We start from the raw sequence: 16,409 nt of genomic DNA on the forward strand, positions 1-16,409 counted from the left end.
AAGAAATAATTTTACATCTTTGCATAAATTTTTTAATGTTGGTTCATCCACAAGATCCACAAGCGTTTATCATGTATCCAAAGGGAGCGATTTAATATCAGGTAATTTTGATGAAGTATTCTGATTCTATCTTATGTTAAATTGAATGCATAAGTTACTAGCTTTTAAATCATACTGAAAATTAACCGAATTTTGTTTTATGTATTACATATATATAATAATCTTTAATAATGATACGCAAAGACATGAAGTTTTTGCTGCATAAAATATGCTTGAACGATGCATGTATCTTTATTTACATGTTTAAAGAGCTGAGATTTGTGGCAAATGGTGATGTATTAATCTTTTGAATACGCGTCAAATATGTATGAACACGATGGATATATATACTACCTATCGTAATCGACGCTATCAAAATTCCGCGGTGTTCTGCACTCGATACCCCGGTCTGATATCCCAGATGCAACCATCCATACAAATCGGATCTTACTAAATTGGAGTACAATTTTCACAAGCGGAGCCCCACGAGCTCGAACCATGAAGGTAGGATAAGAAAAAAAAGGGGAGGTAAGATAAAAGTCTCTATCTTTCTCTAAGCCGACCGTGGAAGATGAAGCGAATCAAGTAACAACGGTGGCTTACGTGCGATGCACCCCTAAACCGTCGCTGAGGGAGCATCACGTGGAAACGCGTTATCCACGAAAGGTCTGTGCTTAGAATTCTCAAGCCCGCTAAATTATATTTCATGTCACGGAGTCGATGATTCTCAAAATACATAGGCCGCGATGATAATCTCATTCCGTTAGTCGTCACAAACTTTGTACTTCTGGAAATGTATTGTATAATAGCGAGGAAAGCAACAGAAATTAACGATGCATGCTTACAGAAAAATATGTATCTAATTGTGTCTATTTTTAAGATATTAAGGATCTATGATATTCTGATATAGAAGAAATTTATGTATCAGTAGAGCGTATGGATTTGACAAGCTAGCATATATATGCATATATATTATGAAATATTAACATTAAAAAAAATATTTAACATTTACCATATCTCGTAAAATGGAACATTCTCAAAATTATTATATATTAATATTTAAATAGTACAAGATTAATATAAAAAAATTACTATTTACATATCCTTATTTATAATTACATTTAGACATACACATTAATCAAATAACATATTGTCTAATGTATAATGCAATCTTGACTTTATATTATATTTTAGATACATGTAATAATACACATCATTATTATTACAAATTCAGAACTCAAATTAAATGTCTATAACATAATTTTTTCAGTCCAAATTGTTAATTCTTCTAATTTCTAATTGTTAATTCATTTAAGATTCTACATCGTTATCACCAGAATTGTTATTGTTGTCGTTGTCGCCATTGCCATTATCAGATGTGCTATTGTTTTTATCGCCATTATTAGGTGAGTTGTCCCCTCCGTTGTCATTATCAAGCGTACTGTTTTCATTCCCACTAACGGGCATGCTATTGTTTTCGTCGCCATCAATGGGTGCATCGTTGTTTCCATCGCCATTCTCGGGTACACTGTTGTTTCCTTCTTCATCCTAGGATACACTGTTGTTTCCTTCTCCAACATCAGGTTCATTATTATTTCCATCATTTTTGGGTTCGCTATTGTTTTCTTCACCTGCATTGGGTGCGTTGTTGTTTCCTTTCCCATCATTGGGTACACCGCTGTTATCATCGCCTGTGTTGGGTACATTGTTATTTTCTTCTCCGTCGGGAGCACTGTTGCTTCCATCCCCGGCATCAGGTGCATCATTGTTGCCGTCTCTAACATCGGGTGTACTGTTGTTTCTGTTATTCATATCCGGTATGTTGTTTCCTTCTCCATCATCAGGTACATTGTTGTTTTCTTCTCCATCATCGCCTGCACTGTTGTTTCCATCTCTGCCATCAGCTACACTGTTGTTTCCTTCTCCGCCATCGATTGAACCGTTGTTTCCATCTCCACCATTGGTTGCACTGTTGTTTCCGTCTCCGCCATCAGCTGCACTGTTGTTGCCATCTTCGCCATTGACTGCACTGTCGTTTCCATCTTCGCCATCGGCTGCACCGTTGTTGCCATCTCCACTATTGGCTGCACTGTTGTTGCCATCTCCGCCATCGGCTGCACTGTTGTTGCCATCTCCGCCATCGCCTGCAGTGTTGTTTCCATCTCCGCCATCAGTGGCACTATTGTTTCCATCTCCACCATCGGCTGCATCGTTGTTTCCATCTCCGCCATCGGCTGCACCGTTGTTTCCGTCTCCGCCATTGGCTGCACTGTTGTTGCCATCTTCGCCATTGGATGCACTGTTGTTACCATCTCCGCCATCGACAGCACTGTTATTGCCATCTCCGCCATCGCCTGCAGTGTTGTTTCCATCTCCGCCATCAGTGGCACTATTGTTTCCATCTGCACCATCGGCTGCACTGTTGTTTCCATCTCCGCCATCGGCTGCACCGTTGTTTCCGTCTCCGCCATCGGCTACACTGTTGTTGCCATCTTCGCCATCAGCTGCACCGTTGTTTCCATCTCCACTATTGGCTGCACCGTTGTTTCCATCGTCACCATTGGCTGAATTGTTGTTTCCATTTCCGGCATCAGCTGCACTGTTGTTGCCATCTCCGCCATCGCCTGCAGTGTTGTTTCCATCTCCGCCATCAGTGGCACTATTGTTTCCATCTCCACCATCGGCTGCACTGTTGTTTCCATCTCCGCCACCACCTGCACTGTTGTTTTCATCTCCGCCATCGGCTGCATTGTTATTTCCATCTCCGCCATCATCTGCACCGTTATTTCCATCTCCGCCATCGGCTGCACTGTTGTTGCCATCTAAGCCATCGCCTGCATTGTTGTTTCCATCTCCACCATCGGTGGCATTGTTGTTTCCATCTCCACCATCGACTGCACTGTTGTTTCCGTCTCCGCCATCGGCAGCACTGTTGTTGCCATCTCCGCCATCAGCTGCATTGTCGTTGCCATCTCCATCATCGCCTACACTGTTGTTTCCATCTCCGCCATCGGCTGCATTGTTGTTGCTATCTTCGCCATTGGCTGCACTGTCGTTTCCATCTTCGCCATCGGCTGCACTGTTGTTGCCATTTCCGCCATCAGCTGCACCGTTGTTTCCATCTCCACTATTGGCTGCACTGTTGTTACCATCTCCGCCATCGACTGCATTGTTGTTGCCATCTCCGCCATCGGCTGCACTGTTGTTGGCATCTCCGCCATCGCCTGCAGTGTTGTTTCCATCTCCGCCATCAGTGGCACTATTGTTTCCATCTCCACCATCGGCTGCACCGTTGTTGTCATCTCCACCATCACCTGCACTGTTGTTTCCATCTCCGCCATCGGCTGCACTGTTGTTTCCGTCTCCGCCATTGGCTGCACTGTTGTTGTCATCTCCGCCATTGGCTGCACTGTTGTTGCCATCTCCGCTACCACCTGTACTGTTGTTACCATCTCCGCCATCAGCTGCACCGTTGTTTCCATCTCCACTATTGCCTGCACTGTTGTTACTATCTCCGTCATTGACTGCACTGTTGTTGCCATCTCCGCCATCATCTGCACTGTTATTTCCATCTCCGCCATCGGTTGCACTGTTGTTTCCGTCTCCGCCATTGGATGCACTGTTGTTGCCATCTCCGCCATCACCTGCACTGTTATTTCCGTCTCCGCCATCGGCTACACTGTTGTTGCCATCTCCGCCATCAGCTGCACCGTTGTTTTCATCTCCACTATTGGCTGCACTGTTGTTGCTATCTCCGCCATCGCCTGCACTATTGTTTCCATCTCCGCCATCAGCTGCATTGTCGTTGCCATCTCCGTTATCGCCTACACTGTTGTTTCCATCTTCGCCATTGCCTACACCATTGCTTTCATCTCCGCAATCGGCAGCACTGTTGTTGTCATCTCCACCATCAACTCCACCGTTGTTTCCATCTCCGCCATCAGCTGCACTGTTGTTGCCATCTCCGTCATCGCCTACACTGTTGTTTCCATTTCCACCATCGGCTGAATTGTCGTTGCCATCTCCGCCATCGCCTGCACTGTTGTTTCCATCTCCTCCATTGGATGCACTGTTGTTGCCATCACCGCCATCAGCTGCACTGTTGTTTCCATCTCTTCCATTGGATGCACCGTTATTTCCATTTCCGCCATCGGCTGTACTGTTATTTCCGTCTCCGCTATCGACTGCACTGTTGTTGCCATCTCCGCCATCGCCTACACTGTTGTTTCCATTTCCACCATCGGCTGCATTATCGTTGCCATCACCGCCATCGGCTGCACTGTTGTTTTCATCTCCACCATCGGCTGCACTATTGTTGCCATCTCCGCCATCGCCTGCACCGTTATTTCCATCTCCACCATCGGCTGCACTGTTGTTGCCATCTGTGTCATCGGCTGCACTGTTGTTTCCATCTCTCCCATTGGATGCACTGTTGTTGCCATCACCGCCATCAGCTGCACTGTTGTTTCCGTCTCCGCTATCGGCTGCACTGTTGTTGCCATTTCCGCCATCGCCTGCACTATTGTTTCCATCTCCGCCATTGGCTGCACTGTTGTTGCCATCACCGCCATCGGCTGCATTGTTGTTTTCATTTCCACCATCGGCTGCACTGTTGTTGCCATCTCCGCCATCGCCTGCACCGTTATTTCCATCTCCGGCACCGGCTGCACTGTTGTCTCCATTTCCGCCATTGGATGCACTGTTATTTTTATCTTCACCATCGGTTACACTGTTGTTTCCGTCTCCACCATCGCTTGCATTGTTGTTGCCGTCTCCACCATCGGATGCACTATTTTCATCTCCAGCATCGGGTAAACTGTTGTTTCCATCACCTTTTCCGTTATCGGGGATATTATTTTCGTCGCCAGTATCAGGTGTGCTGATGTTTTCATTGCTTCTTTCATTGCTTTCAGATGTATTCTTACTTTCTTCGCTACTTGATGTGCTCTTGTCTTCATTATCAGATTTATTTGTAGTTGTGCTTGGTGCTGAAATACTTTTTGCATAACCTTCCACGCGTGTAAGTAATCCTTCTCCGGGTTTTCCCATAACAAATATCGCTGTATTTGTTCGAGTTATTCTTTTTGGTATAAATAGCGTCCTTTTGTCTGCTATATTTATGATTTTAATATATGTGAGAAGTTCATCTTCTGAATGTGTGTGTACTCCAATTGTAGCTTTCATAGGTACCCGTGGGATGGGAGGCTAGAATATAAATAGAATGATAGTAATATTAATTATAATATAAATTAAATATTAACAATTTTATTATTTAAAGATATACATATATACACACACACACACACACACACACACACACACACACACACACACACACACACACAGACACACAGTATTGTAGATACTGTGCGCGCACGTGTGTGTATAAATATATAATATATGAATATCTCTGAAGAAATCATTAATGTATGTAATTCAAGAATATATAATTCAGCGAAAATGATAGAAATTTAAATTTTATTTTTAGTTTTATAAGTGTTAGTAAGTAAATTTATGATAATGATATATGACATTAATTTTAAGTACAAATATAAGCAGATAAGATTTAACATATTGAATGCATTATTTTTTGTATCTATAAAGTTGATTATAGAATATTTATATAAATTAAGGACGTGATATAGTAACTTATGATAGTTAATAAAATCTAAATTACGACATATAGAATGAAGTATTTTCCATTCAACACTTTTACTTGTAAAATAACTGCAATATTGAAATTGTTATTTACCTTAAAAATCGTTCTATTAGTGATAAGGTAATCGCCTTCTTCATGTTCACCTATGACAAAGACTTTTTGATAATCGATGTGTCTACCAATGGCTAAGGAAAAGCACAGAAATACAAAAAGTAAAATCTTCATTTTGTGAATGTACTTATGGAGTCGTTTGTTAACTGAAATCGTTCTGTTCAATCGGTGTTCAGCGAACGCATTTATATCTTCACGTTATCAATTCTCATGCTTGATTCCACAAAGAATCGCACCATATTAAGCAGATTTCTATCTCCCAACACTGACAACAGCTTATGTAAGGTTATTTGTTTCATCTTCCGTTACTTTCCTGTAGATTCTAGAAACTCATCATATTATAATATGACATGCATTTATCTTCCATTTATATTCCATTAGACAATCGGAGAAAGATTAATTGTTTAAATGTAATTTTGAGAAATTTTACAATTTTTTATTTACTTTTTTCATTTAATATATGTAGAAAATATTTTATAAATAATTAATATTATTAGTTAATATATTTGATATTATGATGAATACGATTATTCATTACATTAAATAAATTGCAGCGTATACAAAATAATTTTATGACTGACGCGCGCGCGCGCGCGCGCGTGTGTGTGATATATATATATATATATATATATATATACACACACACACACACACACAGCTTTATGAGACATAATATTATTTTCTTTATAATACTATCATAACAATGATATTTATAACGTAAATATCATCTGTCTTTTTTTTCTGTTTCAAGTGATATTTACCTGATATAATTATCTTCCTGGTTTACGTATATCTTCATACATTTCCAGCTTTTCTCATTGTTAGTATATTGAATGATCATTGGGGGTCTGATAACGTAAATACCATGATAAGCATTGCATGCATGATTAATTGAGTACTCAGATTTTTCTGTCGCATGTGCGAGTGTTTAATCTGAATCAAATAACATTACCTGGAAAACAACGCGTAAGAGGCATTGTGTATGATTTCTGCGGAATAGTGGAATATTTCAAAGATTTTATCAGGCACGGTCTACCGTGACATTGTATCTTGAAACGTAAACGAAATAGATATCATGATTAATTATTTTGTTGCAATTTTTTGAAATAGATATATATTTTGTATATTACGATATTTTTAATTTAATACGTTGCATGTACTCGCAACATAATTATTTATTAAAAATTTCTAGGGCAATTATTACGAATTCAGCATACTTTTGCGATTTGATTTTTGTTTATTTCTTTCGTTAGCAAATAATGTCGTCACAGCTTTTCAGCTATTCTCGCAACTCTGTCGGCCGTATCGCACAAATTAATTCCTTTTCATAAATTCAACGCGAAGGAACGTTTCATATTCTACGCCATAACTCGAAACGTGTTCCTCGGTACGTGTGTAATCTCGAATCTCAGACTCATCATTTTCAGCCGCGTCAGCTTATGGTACGTGAGATCGTAAGAATTAGCTAAGTGAGTAGCTACGGTAGTAGCTCTATGGCTTTTACGGATGCAGAACTAGTGGTAGACCCGGCTAAAGTGAACAAATCGATCATACGAAATTGACGAACAGCTTATCTTATCATCGAAAGACATGTATAAATATCTTTCTATGCAGACAATGACACTTGTCTAATACCGGAAATCCCTTCCAGTCTAGTCGTTAGCATTTTACGAGAGTTGTTCTTCTTTTTAAATTCAGCCTTAATAACAAATTTGGAATTTGTATTCATGACATTAAACATTCTAGGGAAGTACTAGCTTGAGGTACGACAAGAAGAGATTGCTAATCTCTTTAATTTTTAATTTAAGATTTTTTTCTGTATGTAAATCAATTAATTGTGATCTAAATTTTTGATGATTAATATTTAAGACAAAAGATTTATAAAATAGTAATAAGTCAATATATGCTGTGGAATAAATGTCAATATGCAATCTATTGAAAACATATTCGTTAGTCGATTCAATGGAATTTATTATATACTAATTCTCATTAAAAGAATACATAAATGAATCCAATTTATTCGGAAAGAAATATAAAACGTTTAATCCTATTAATTCCTAAATTATTACAGTTCGCAATTTTTCAATAACATGTATTATTTTATAAGAAATTCTAATAAATACTGCAAAAAATAAGCTATATTAATAAAGATTTATATTGAACATATATTTTCATTAAAAATGATTAAAAAAGCTGAATGAAAGATTTGTTGAATAATGATCTTGTCTGGGAAAAAAAATATGTGAATCTTTATTAATTTAATACATGTTGTTCGACAAGTATAAAAAAATACGCTTGAGCGTCTGTTATCTACAGTTTTCTAGAACATACGTAAAATTTCGAGAAAGACGAATTTACCGTTTACAGGTTCAACATTTGACAGATGAGAAATTTTATCTTGTTGAGATCATGAGATTATAATATCTTCATTATTTTGTTCAGTTAGTGATCTAAAATTAACTGATGAGTGAATCAGAGATATGCCGTCAGTATTTCATTCGGAATATTTGCCATGTGTAAATTGCAATTGAATCAAATTGTAAATATTTTCTTATAACAAGCATATTTAGTATGTTACGCAAGAATATAGAATCCTTTCCTTTTATTGCGCAATTGCAAAATCATATTTGCCTATACAGATGTTTGAATAAATTAAATTACGATTATATGTAATTATACGAAAATATATATATAATTCACATTCTTAGAAATTTATTTTTTTAAAAGAGCTTTAATTATTAAATTTAATTTATTCATGTCAATCTAACTCTAAGAAGCTTGTTTCAGATCAGAATCGTACTCTATTAAAGGAAAAGAAGAATGTATCTTTTATTAAAACTTGAGGATAGAATTTTATCCGATGCATTTCTGCGTAATGGATGAGAGGGAAGGGATGCTTTATACGATCGCCTTTGAAACGTTTTTCGTATCAATATGTAGATACACTGCACCATCGCATCTCTAGTGTTGCCTATGTGCTCACGCGGCTGCTGGTAATTACTCACGTCACGTAACCGTGTTGCTGGATGCCACGGATGCCTTTTTTTTTTTTTTATATACCATCAAGAAGTGCCAGCAGTCCGCGCAGGCCGCCGCCATCCAGTGGATAATATCGGCCAGTGCTTTTTATTAACGGCGAGGAGAAGAGAGAGACCGTGTATCGATCCAATAAACGCCGTCACGTCGGATCGGGCGAGAACAATCGCTACAGAGGATAAAATTCTCCGCTTGATCTGACCGCGAGTGGAAATGGCACGTCACGTACCGGCGATCTCTTCTTTCATTAACGTTACGAACGTTTCACGCATCGCTCCTAATCACTGCCCGCGAGTACAAGCGATCACGAACAAAACGTGGAAAGAAACTGCCCCCCCCCCCTCCCCCTTTCTCTCTCTCTCCAGTTACACGTATGCTCGTGTTTCTACAGTTCTCGTTGGACCTTAAATCCCGATTATGTAGTTTTTTTTTTTTTTTGTATTTGTCTCGCCAACTTATTTTTTTTATTCCAGGTAAGATTTGCAATATGAACTTTACATAATAAAAAATAATTTATCTAGTATAACTTATAATTGATAAACATATAAATTAATAAGTATAAATTAATAAGTCAAAATAAGTGTTTATAAATTATTATTTTCTTATAAATCTTAAATATGAGTATCCCTAACTTTTATCTTAAAATAATTCTTATTAGCATTAATTTTATATAGTTGATCTTATAACTTTATATATTTATTAACTTTATATATTTTTCAACCTAATTCCACGGAAATTTTATTTAGATAAAATGAATTATCCAAAGTATTTTTAATTCATCACCATTGGAACTAATTTCATCACACGCTGACATTATTATTTCACGTCCATTGTTGTCCACACGCGTCGTGTAAAAATAGAGAATTTTATTCGCTTCACATTATAAATTTTCAAAAACCCAACGTCAATCAGGGAGCATCAATTCGATAAATATTGAACCAGGTAGGGTATCAATCAACCATCAATGCGTCTTGTGTCCTGAGCAGACACGCAAATGGCCGACTGTGAATATAGTATTCTCTCCTTGCGGTGACACCGATATCGCATACGTATCACGCATCGTTTGTCATCATTATCTGTACCGTAATTAAAACTTTCCGACTTATGATGAAGGATTGCGCGACCTGATTTCTATGAAAATAGAATGGTCATCGTAAATGTCACGTTTTGTCCCATATAAAAGCGTAACATTGTTCAAAAACTGTCATTTCAACCAGCACGATATGAAATACGCTCCGATTCTGTAAAAGTTTGCCGCAGGAGACTGCACCGTGGTGGAGAGCAGGTATATAAATTAATAAATAAAAAATATATTTATTAAATAAAAAAAAATAGGAAATTATATAATAATAGATAATAAACACATAGTAATAAAGTATGTAAGAATTTGAGATGATAAGAAATAAGAAGTACAAATATGTGACGTTTCAAAACCTTGTTTACGAACTTCTGTTCGTTACTCCTAACTTCATTCACACGCAAGAGGTACGCTCTCGAAATAGAATGATATCATCGCGAAATTATACTTTCCAGCGCGTGATATATACATTTATGCTTCCAATTTTACTGTGATCACTGCTGAGATTAATATCAAATAAGAATTTTTAAACTGAATAATTTAAAAGTACATATAATAATTTTATTACATTTGCGATAATACATAATATAATAAAAAAGAATGTTATCAGAAAGGGAATAAATGAATTGCTCGTAATTGTTAAATTACGAGCAACGGATATTCAAGCAGAACTAATTCAAATCGCAAGTTAATCATCTTGTTAATTTAAATATATTGTAATATATTTTTGTTAAATTGTCTTGCTAATTTTGAAGATATATATCTGTAGTTAAATAATACAATTAGGGTAGAGAACGTGACAGGAATATGTAACGTTACTGATTTTCTTCTTTTCTAAAACGAGTTGAACGAACTCAAATTGAATTACATATTTTTCTGCTACCGTTAGAATTTTCATTAAGAAATTCAGTCGTGACGGGTACTTTTAGTTTCTTTTTTACGAATGATGGTCTGACGCGTCGTTGGCAATCGACACATGTAAGTTCGAGTAATACTGTAGATTTATACATCAGTTTCTCGCTCAATGGCTCCATGTTCAATGATTCGTAAACCGCTATCTGGTTCACGTGACCGCACGTGATCGCTTACCCGAACCTGCTCTTCGATAATGGTTCTAACCAGATCAGACATATCTGCACTGTATATTTGTATTTGTATAAGAAATTAAATAATTTTTAATAATTTAAATAATTAAATAATAGTTTAATTTGTTAAATATCAATTATGTGTATAAATGATATTGTTAATTTTAAAACTTCAAATTTAAAAAAAATTATATTATTATTTCTTTTAGCATATCTTATTCTTATATTTCTTTTTTACATTGTTTTATATATTATTCTACTATAACTTATTTTTACGACTTTATTTTTACTTGTCATTAAAAATTTCTTCAGTTTAATTTTATCATCTTTATTTCTCATCTTTTTCTTTTAGTTTATATTACATTCATATATTTTTATCAAAATGTTGTATCACATTTATAGATATATGTATTGTAATGATATGTATAATATATGTATATGTATATGAATATTATATTTATATTATACACAAAATATAATAGCTGCATATCTATATTTCATGACAATGTGTCATATCATGGTTCTGATACTTAATTTTCTGGAGCAATTACGATATTTTTTACAATGAGATATCGTGTTATAAAATGACAGAAATACATAGTAATCCACAACATTTCATACAAATCAAAATAAATTGTCAGTTTATTAAACCGACGAGTGCTACGGAAATCATTGCGAACAATATATAAATTTCAAACACATCGAGATATCATTGCGATAATAATTTTATTGGTGTAACATCTAAAAATAATTTCGGCTGAACGGATTCTTTGTGATAGTCGAGAATCATCCCCCCGATCTATGGCTAATGATCGTTCAAACAAACTATCGCGGAACAGTAAACGAAACTATGTTGAATTAAGCGATCCATCGGCTTTATTTCATTATTTCGCATGACTCGCACCATTTCATCCCGGGGCATAACTCCGATAGGAGTGTCTTGTTTGCCTACCGAGATAGTACGATAGTAAGATCGATCGGGGGTTGCACGGATGCGGGGTACCGTCGGATAATGGATCGGACCTATCCGCGAACCTGATCCCCACGTGCGCACGGATGTAGGGTTGAAACGCTCCGTCCGGCGACCGTTGGCTGTGTTCCCTCTAGAGACAAAACAATTTTATCGTGGCTGCGGCGATTCGTGGTTGCCGCGATACCCGGGCCAAGTATTTTCATGAATTACATACGGGGAGGGGGAGGATCGTCCCCGGGAATCCGAACGGAAAATGTCGAGGTCGACGCGCGCCGTCTTCCGCTATTCCGCTGTTTTGCGGGCCTTTCTCACATAATGAAATCTCACGCTCGGTGTATTGTGCCGGTCCGAAAATTTCGAAGGGAACCCGAACAATTTCCCGACAGTCTCGGGTATGATTTGTTCGCGACGAGGAGGTGACCTAGGCGACGGCGACGGCGATTGCAGGCACGGCTCCTCAAAGAACAAGTGAAAATCAAGCACGCGTGTATCAATCGCGAGTGCCAATCTCCACCCCGAGAGAGGGTGGCTTTTATGTTCTTTACCTTTGATATCAGAGGTCTGTGCTATGCAATGTCTTTCTCTGTATGGACTTTTATAGAGGAGGACGTCGACGTTATTTGGAAACTTTTGAACTTAATGTCTACGCGCAGCAATGCAATAGTTTGACCAAGAAATTTCAATTTCAACCGTTGGAAAATAACGATATATCAAGACTCATTCTCTTGTTTTCTTATAATTGAATTTTAAATAATTTAATTCCACAGAGAACATCGACCAATGCATAACAATATGCATTCTCGTTATTAAAATAATATAAATCCACGAATATTATTTCAATAACTCGCAGCTTACTCTTAACAATAAAATGATAGAAATAGAAAGGCAAAATTTTATTTGAAGTCTAATATTCTGTGTGAAATCAAAATTAATCCTCGAAATCAGAAATATTTTCGTAAATAACGCGCTCAACTGTTACTGCGGTTTAATCTGTGGACGGTAAAAAATAATACGTCCAGATATTTTTTCAAATGCTGAACAAAAACATCGAAAATGTAATCAATAACAATGCAATTTTATCGGATAGGAACGAGTTTTTCACTGACATAACGAAGCGAACTGCAAAACTGCAGTTGCACTACCCTTGATTGGATCTTTATTCTGTCATTTTTTTATACGTGCAATCGTAAATGTATATAAATTCTATCTATGTTAACTGTTGAAAACTGATTTTTTTGTATGACACAAGCATATTTAAACAATTCATTCATACAACTTAAAATAATATAAATTAAATATTTAAAAATAACATTTTCCATGCATTACACGAAACAATCAAAATTTAAAATAAAAAATTAAACAATCAAAAATTAAAATAATACGGCAGAAAATTTTAAAGAATAAAATTTTCTATCGTATCTTGAAGTATTATTATAAAAAGACGAGATGTATTCTTGAAGAATTAAAATATATCCATCAGAGTAGCGCTAACCGCAGTATAACCGCGTGCGGTTTCCAATTCTTTTTCATAGAAAAAGTCCATTTCTTTAATTTTCCACGAGATGGGCGCAGAATTCATTTTCTAACGACCAAAAACGGCGCGCCGTCGAGATAAACGTTTCGTACACACATTCTTGCACGTACACACATATTCCAGCCGCCTCCGCTTCCAGTCGGCGGCTAAGCCGGAAATAAGCAATCGCGACGATGCCTTTGCGCAGTTCCGTTCGCCGCGAAGACTATGGTGGCCGATCGCGAAGAGCGCGTCGCGGATGATGCGGAAGGGAGATTCTTACTGCGCCTTATCGAGAGGAACCGAAGCAGAGAGCTCGCTCTCACCTAATCCCGTTTCCACCAACCGGCATAAAAATTCCATGTCCCGTGTTTCACTAGAAAAAAATCATTTGCCGTTGTCGGCTGAGCATCACGAGCGTTATCGGAGCGCAAATCCACGATCCGTGAAATTACGACGGGGGCGTCCGGTAACGCCGGCGCGCACCTTGTAATTTTACGACTCGCGGGCCACTTAACATCGAGACCGTATATTCCCCATAAAACGCTCTCTCGGACGTTCCTCGTAGTGACGGCCAGACAAACCGCGGCTTCTCCGACCCAAGGTAAACCTCCGTCCGTTCGCACAGGTAAACGATTACCCGCTCCCGCGCGCGATCCCCGTCCCCTCCCCTCCCTCCACCCCGTTTCTCGCGAGGGAACAGGACCCGGTGCGAGGCCGAGCCCTCGCCGGGGTGATGATATCTCCTTACGAATCTCAACAAAATGCGTCGTGTCGGCTTGTCGGCGCTTATTACGCCACGTGACGAAATGACAGTGCTCACGGCAAACACAAAGAGGCATTCGTCCCGGCCGTGTGAGTCGTGTAATCGTGTGCAGACGGTTCCACGCCCAGGAGGCACGGAAAATTTCACGCGTACGGACAGCGAGACGGTTTTTACATTGTAAGTCTGCGTATATTGTACACACACACACACACACACACACACACACACACATACACACACACACACACACACACACACATACATATATATATGATGTGAGCGAGCGGGTCATGTCGCATGTGCCATAGAATATCCGAGGGATTATCAGGATGGTTGCTCCCAGCCGGCGTTCTCCACGCATATCAACATACTAATAGGAAGCATAATTAACATATTTTTTTTTTTATATAATCAAAAGCACAAAATGAATATGTTATATAACGAAAAAGTATGTTGTATGAAAATTAAATTATAGTTATTTTTATCTTTATTTGCGCATAATATTATTCAAATTAAACTTTATTTATAGGGAAAATATTAAAATTGTTTTGTTTAGAAACCTTATTTTTTTTTTAATCTTTATATTTACATATACACTAATATTTTATAACATAACAGCACATAGTGTGTGAGTATAATATTAAAAAAGTGTTCTATATTGCTAATAATACTTATTAGCGTAAGTAAATCTAAAAAACGAGTTTTTCTTCCTTAGCATACTTTATTTTATATTTTTTGCAAATAAAGAAGAAAGGCCTTTCTTTTATATACGCTTACGCTAAGTAAACCGCTAAGCAGAATAAACTTATCGGCATCGCAGCGTGCGAAGAGTACAGGTAAACCCTTTTTATATTTCCATTTTTTACGTTGACTAATCAAGCGCGAGAGGGTTTTTATTTTTAACCGACGAAGACAGCGGACGCGCTTCGTCCTTTCTACATACAACACACACACACACACACACACCACACACACACACACACACACACACACACACACACACACACACACACACACACACACACACACACGTATATATAAAAAAATCTCACTGAAAAACCTTTATTCATCTCACACCTTACGCACGTTATACGCACAGCGCAAAATATCGTTCCGGTGATTAAGAGAACGTTAAGGTCGTCGTTACGGGCGGTTGCGAGACTCGGGCACCGATATTCGGGATGATGAATCGATACGGTGCCAACTGCGGTAATTTCTCTGGAGGAGAAGCTAAACGAGATATGAACGACACGATTAATTCCCTCGAACGATCTTTTTCGGCGCTGTTAACGGTTATCTGATTGGCTCACGCAGCATCCGACGCTACGGGTAGGTGTAACGTAACGAGCTGCAACGATCATCTTTTTTTACCGGCAGCGGCGGCGGCAGCGGCGGCGGCAGCGGCAGCGGCATTCTTTTTGTGCAATGCGCGAACCTGGCTGGCAAGACCGGCTGGCCGGTTATTACCGCAGAAGAAAGCGTGTTGAGCACAAAATAATGTTCGCACGGAGCTGCAAAACGAAACGTTTAATTAATAAACCACGCTCAATGCGCGTAGCGATATCTCCACGCAACAGCGCCAAGAACGCGTTTCAACAAAACTATCGCGTATACGTTGAAAGTGTTAGCGAAAGATTTAGTATATAGATTTATCACGTAAATAACAGAGAGGCGTTTCGTCTAATGATATTTGTTCCCGTTTTATGCGTTTCCTGTATTTGCGAATATTAATAAGTTAACATCATCCTCGCGCAGATACGCCTTGTTTGTGCGTCGCGTCGTGATGTTTGTAGGTTGCGCGAGTGAAATATTGCGCGAGCGGTTTAGCACGTACGTCGCGTTCAAACATTTTATGCATTCATAACGACACAGGCAATTACCCTCAAGTCGCCGGTGTGATAAGTACCAGGCTGAGAAAACATAAATCGTGACTCGTGACACGCGCCGCGGCCTTCCAGCGGCGTGACGCGCATCATGTGGGTACCCATCTAATATCAAAGTACGCACGACCGTGACAAATCCCAGATTACCTTTCGGGGATAACAATACGGGCGGCGGCGTATGTAGAAAGCGGAACCGTGGTGTTAATTTCCTGTTGCGGAGCGAAACGAGCCAACAGGGAAAAACAAAGGCTCACGGGGGATCTTTG

General features: G+C 38.4%; 1 protein-coding gene across 1 annotated transcript; it reads right to left on the bottom strand.

The window, feature by feature from the left end:
- Positions 1-1,199: 1,199 nt before the first annotated feature.
- On the bottom strand, positions 1,200-6,002 carry LOC105430496 (uncharacterized). The gene is made up of 2 exons (XM_011644083.3): positions 5,792-6,002; positions 1,200-5,244 (listed from the first exon to the last, which is right to left on the bottom strand). Exons 1-2 carry the CDS (start codon positions 5,921-5,923, stop codon positions 1,588-1,590), a joined length of 3,789 nt encoding a protein of 1,262 aa, XP_011642385.2. The 5' UTR covers positions 5,924-6,002; the 3' UTR covers positions 1,200-1,587.
- Positions 6,003-16,409: the final 10,407 nt, after the last annotated feature.

This window comes from Pogonomyrmex barbatus, unplaced genomic scaffold, assembly GCF_055798465.1.
Source record: "Pogonomyrmex barbatus isolate J1 unplaced genomic scaffold, ASM5579846v1 scaffold22, whole genome shotgun sequence".
In the NCBI taxonomy this organism is placed as follows: Eukaryota; Metazoa; Arthropoda; class Insecta; order Hymenoptera; family Formicidae; genus Pogonomyrmex; species Pogonomyrmex barbatus.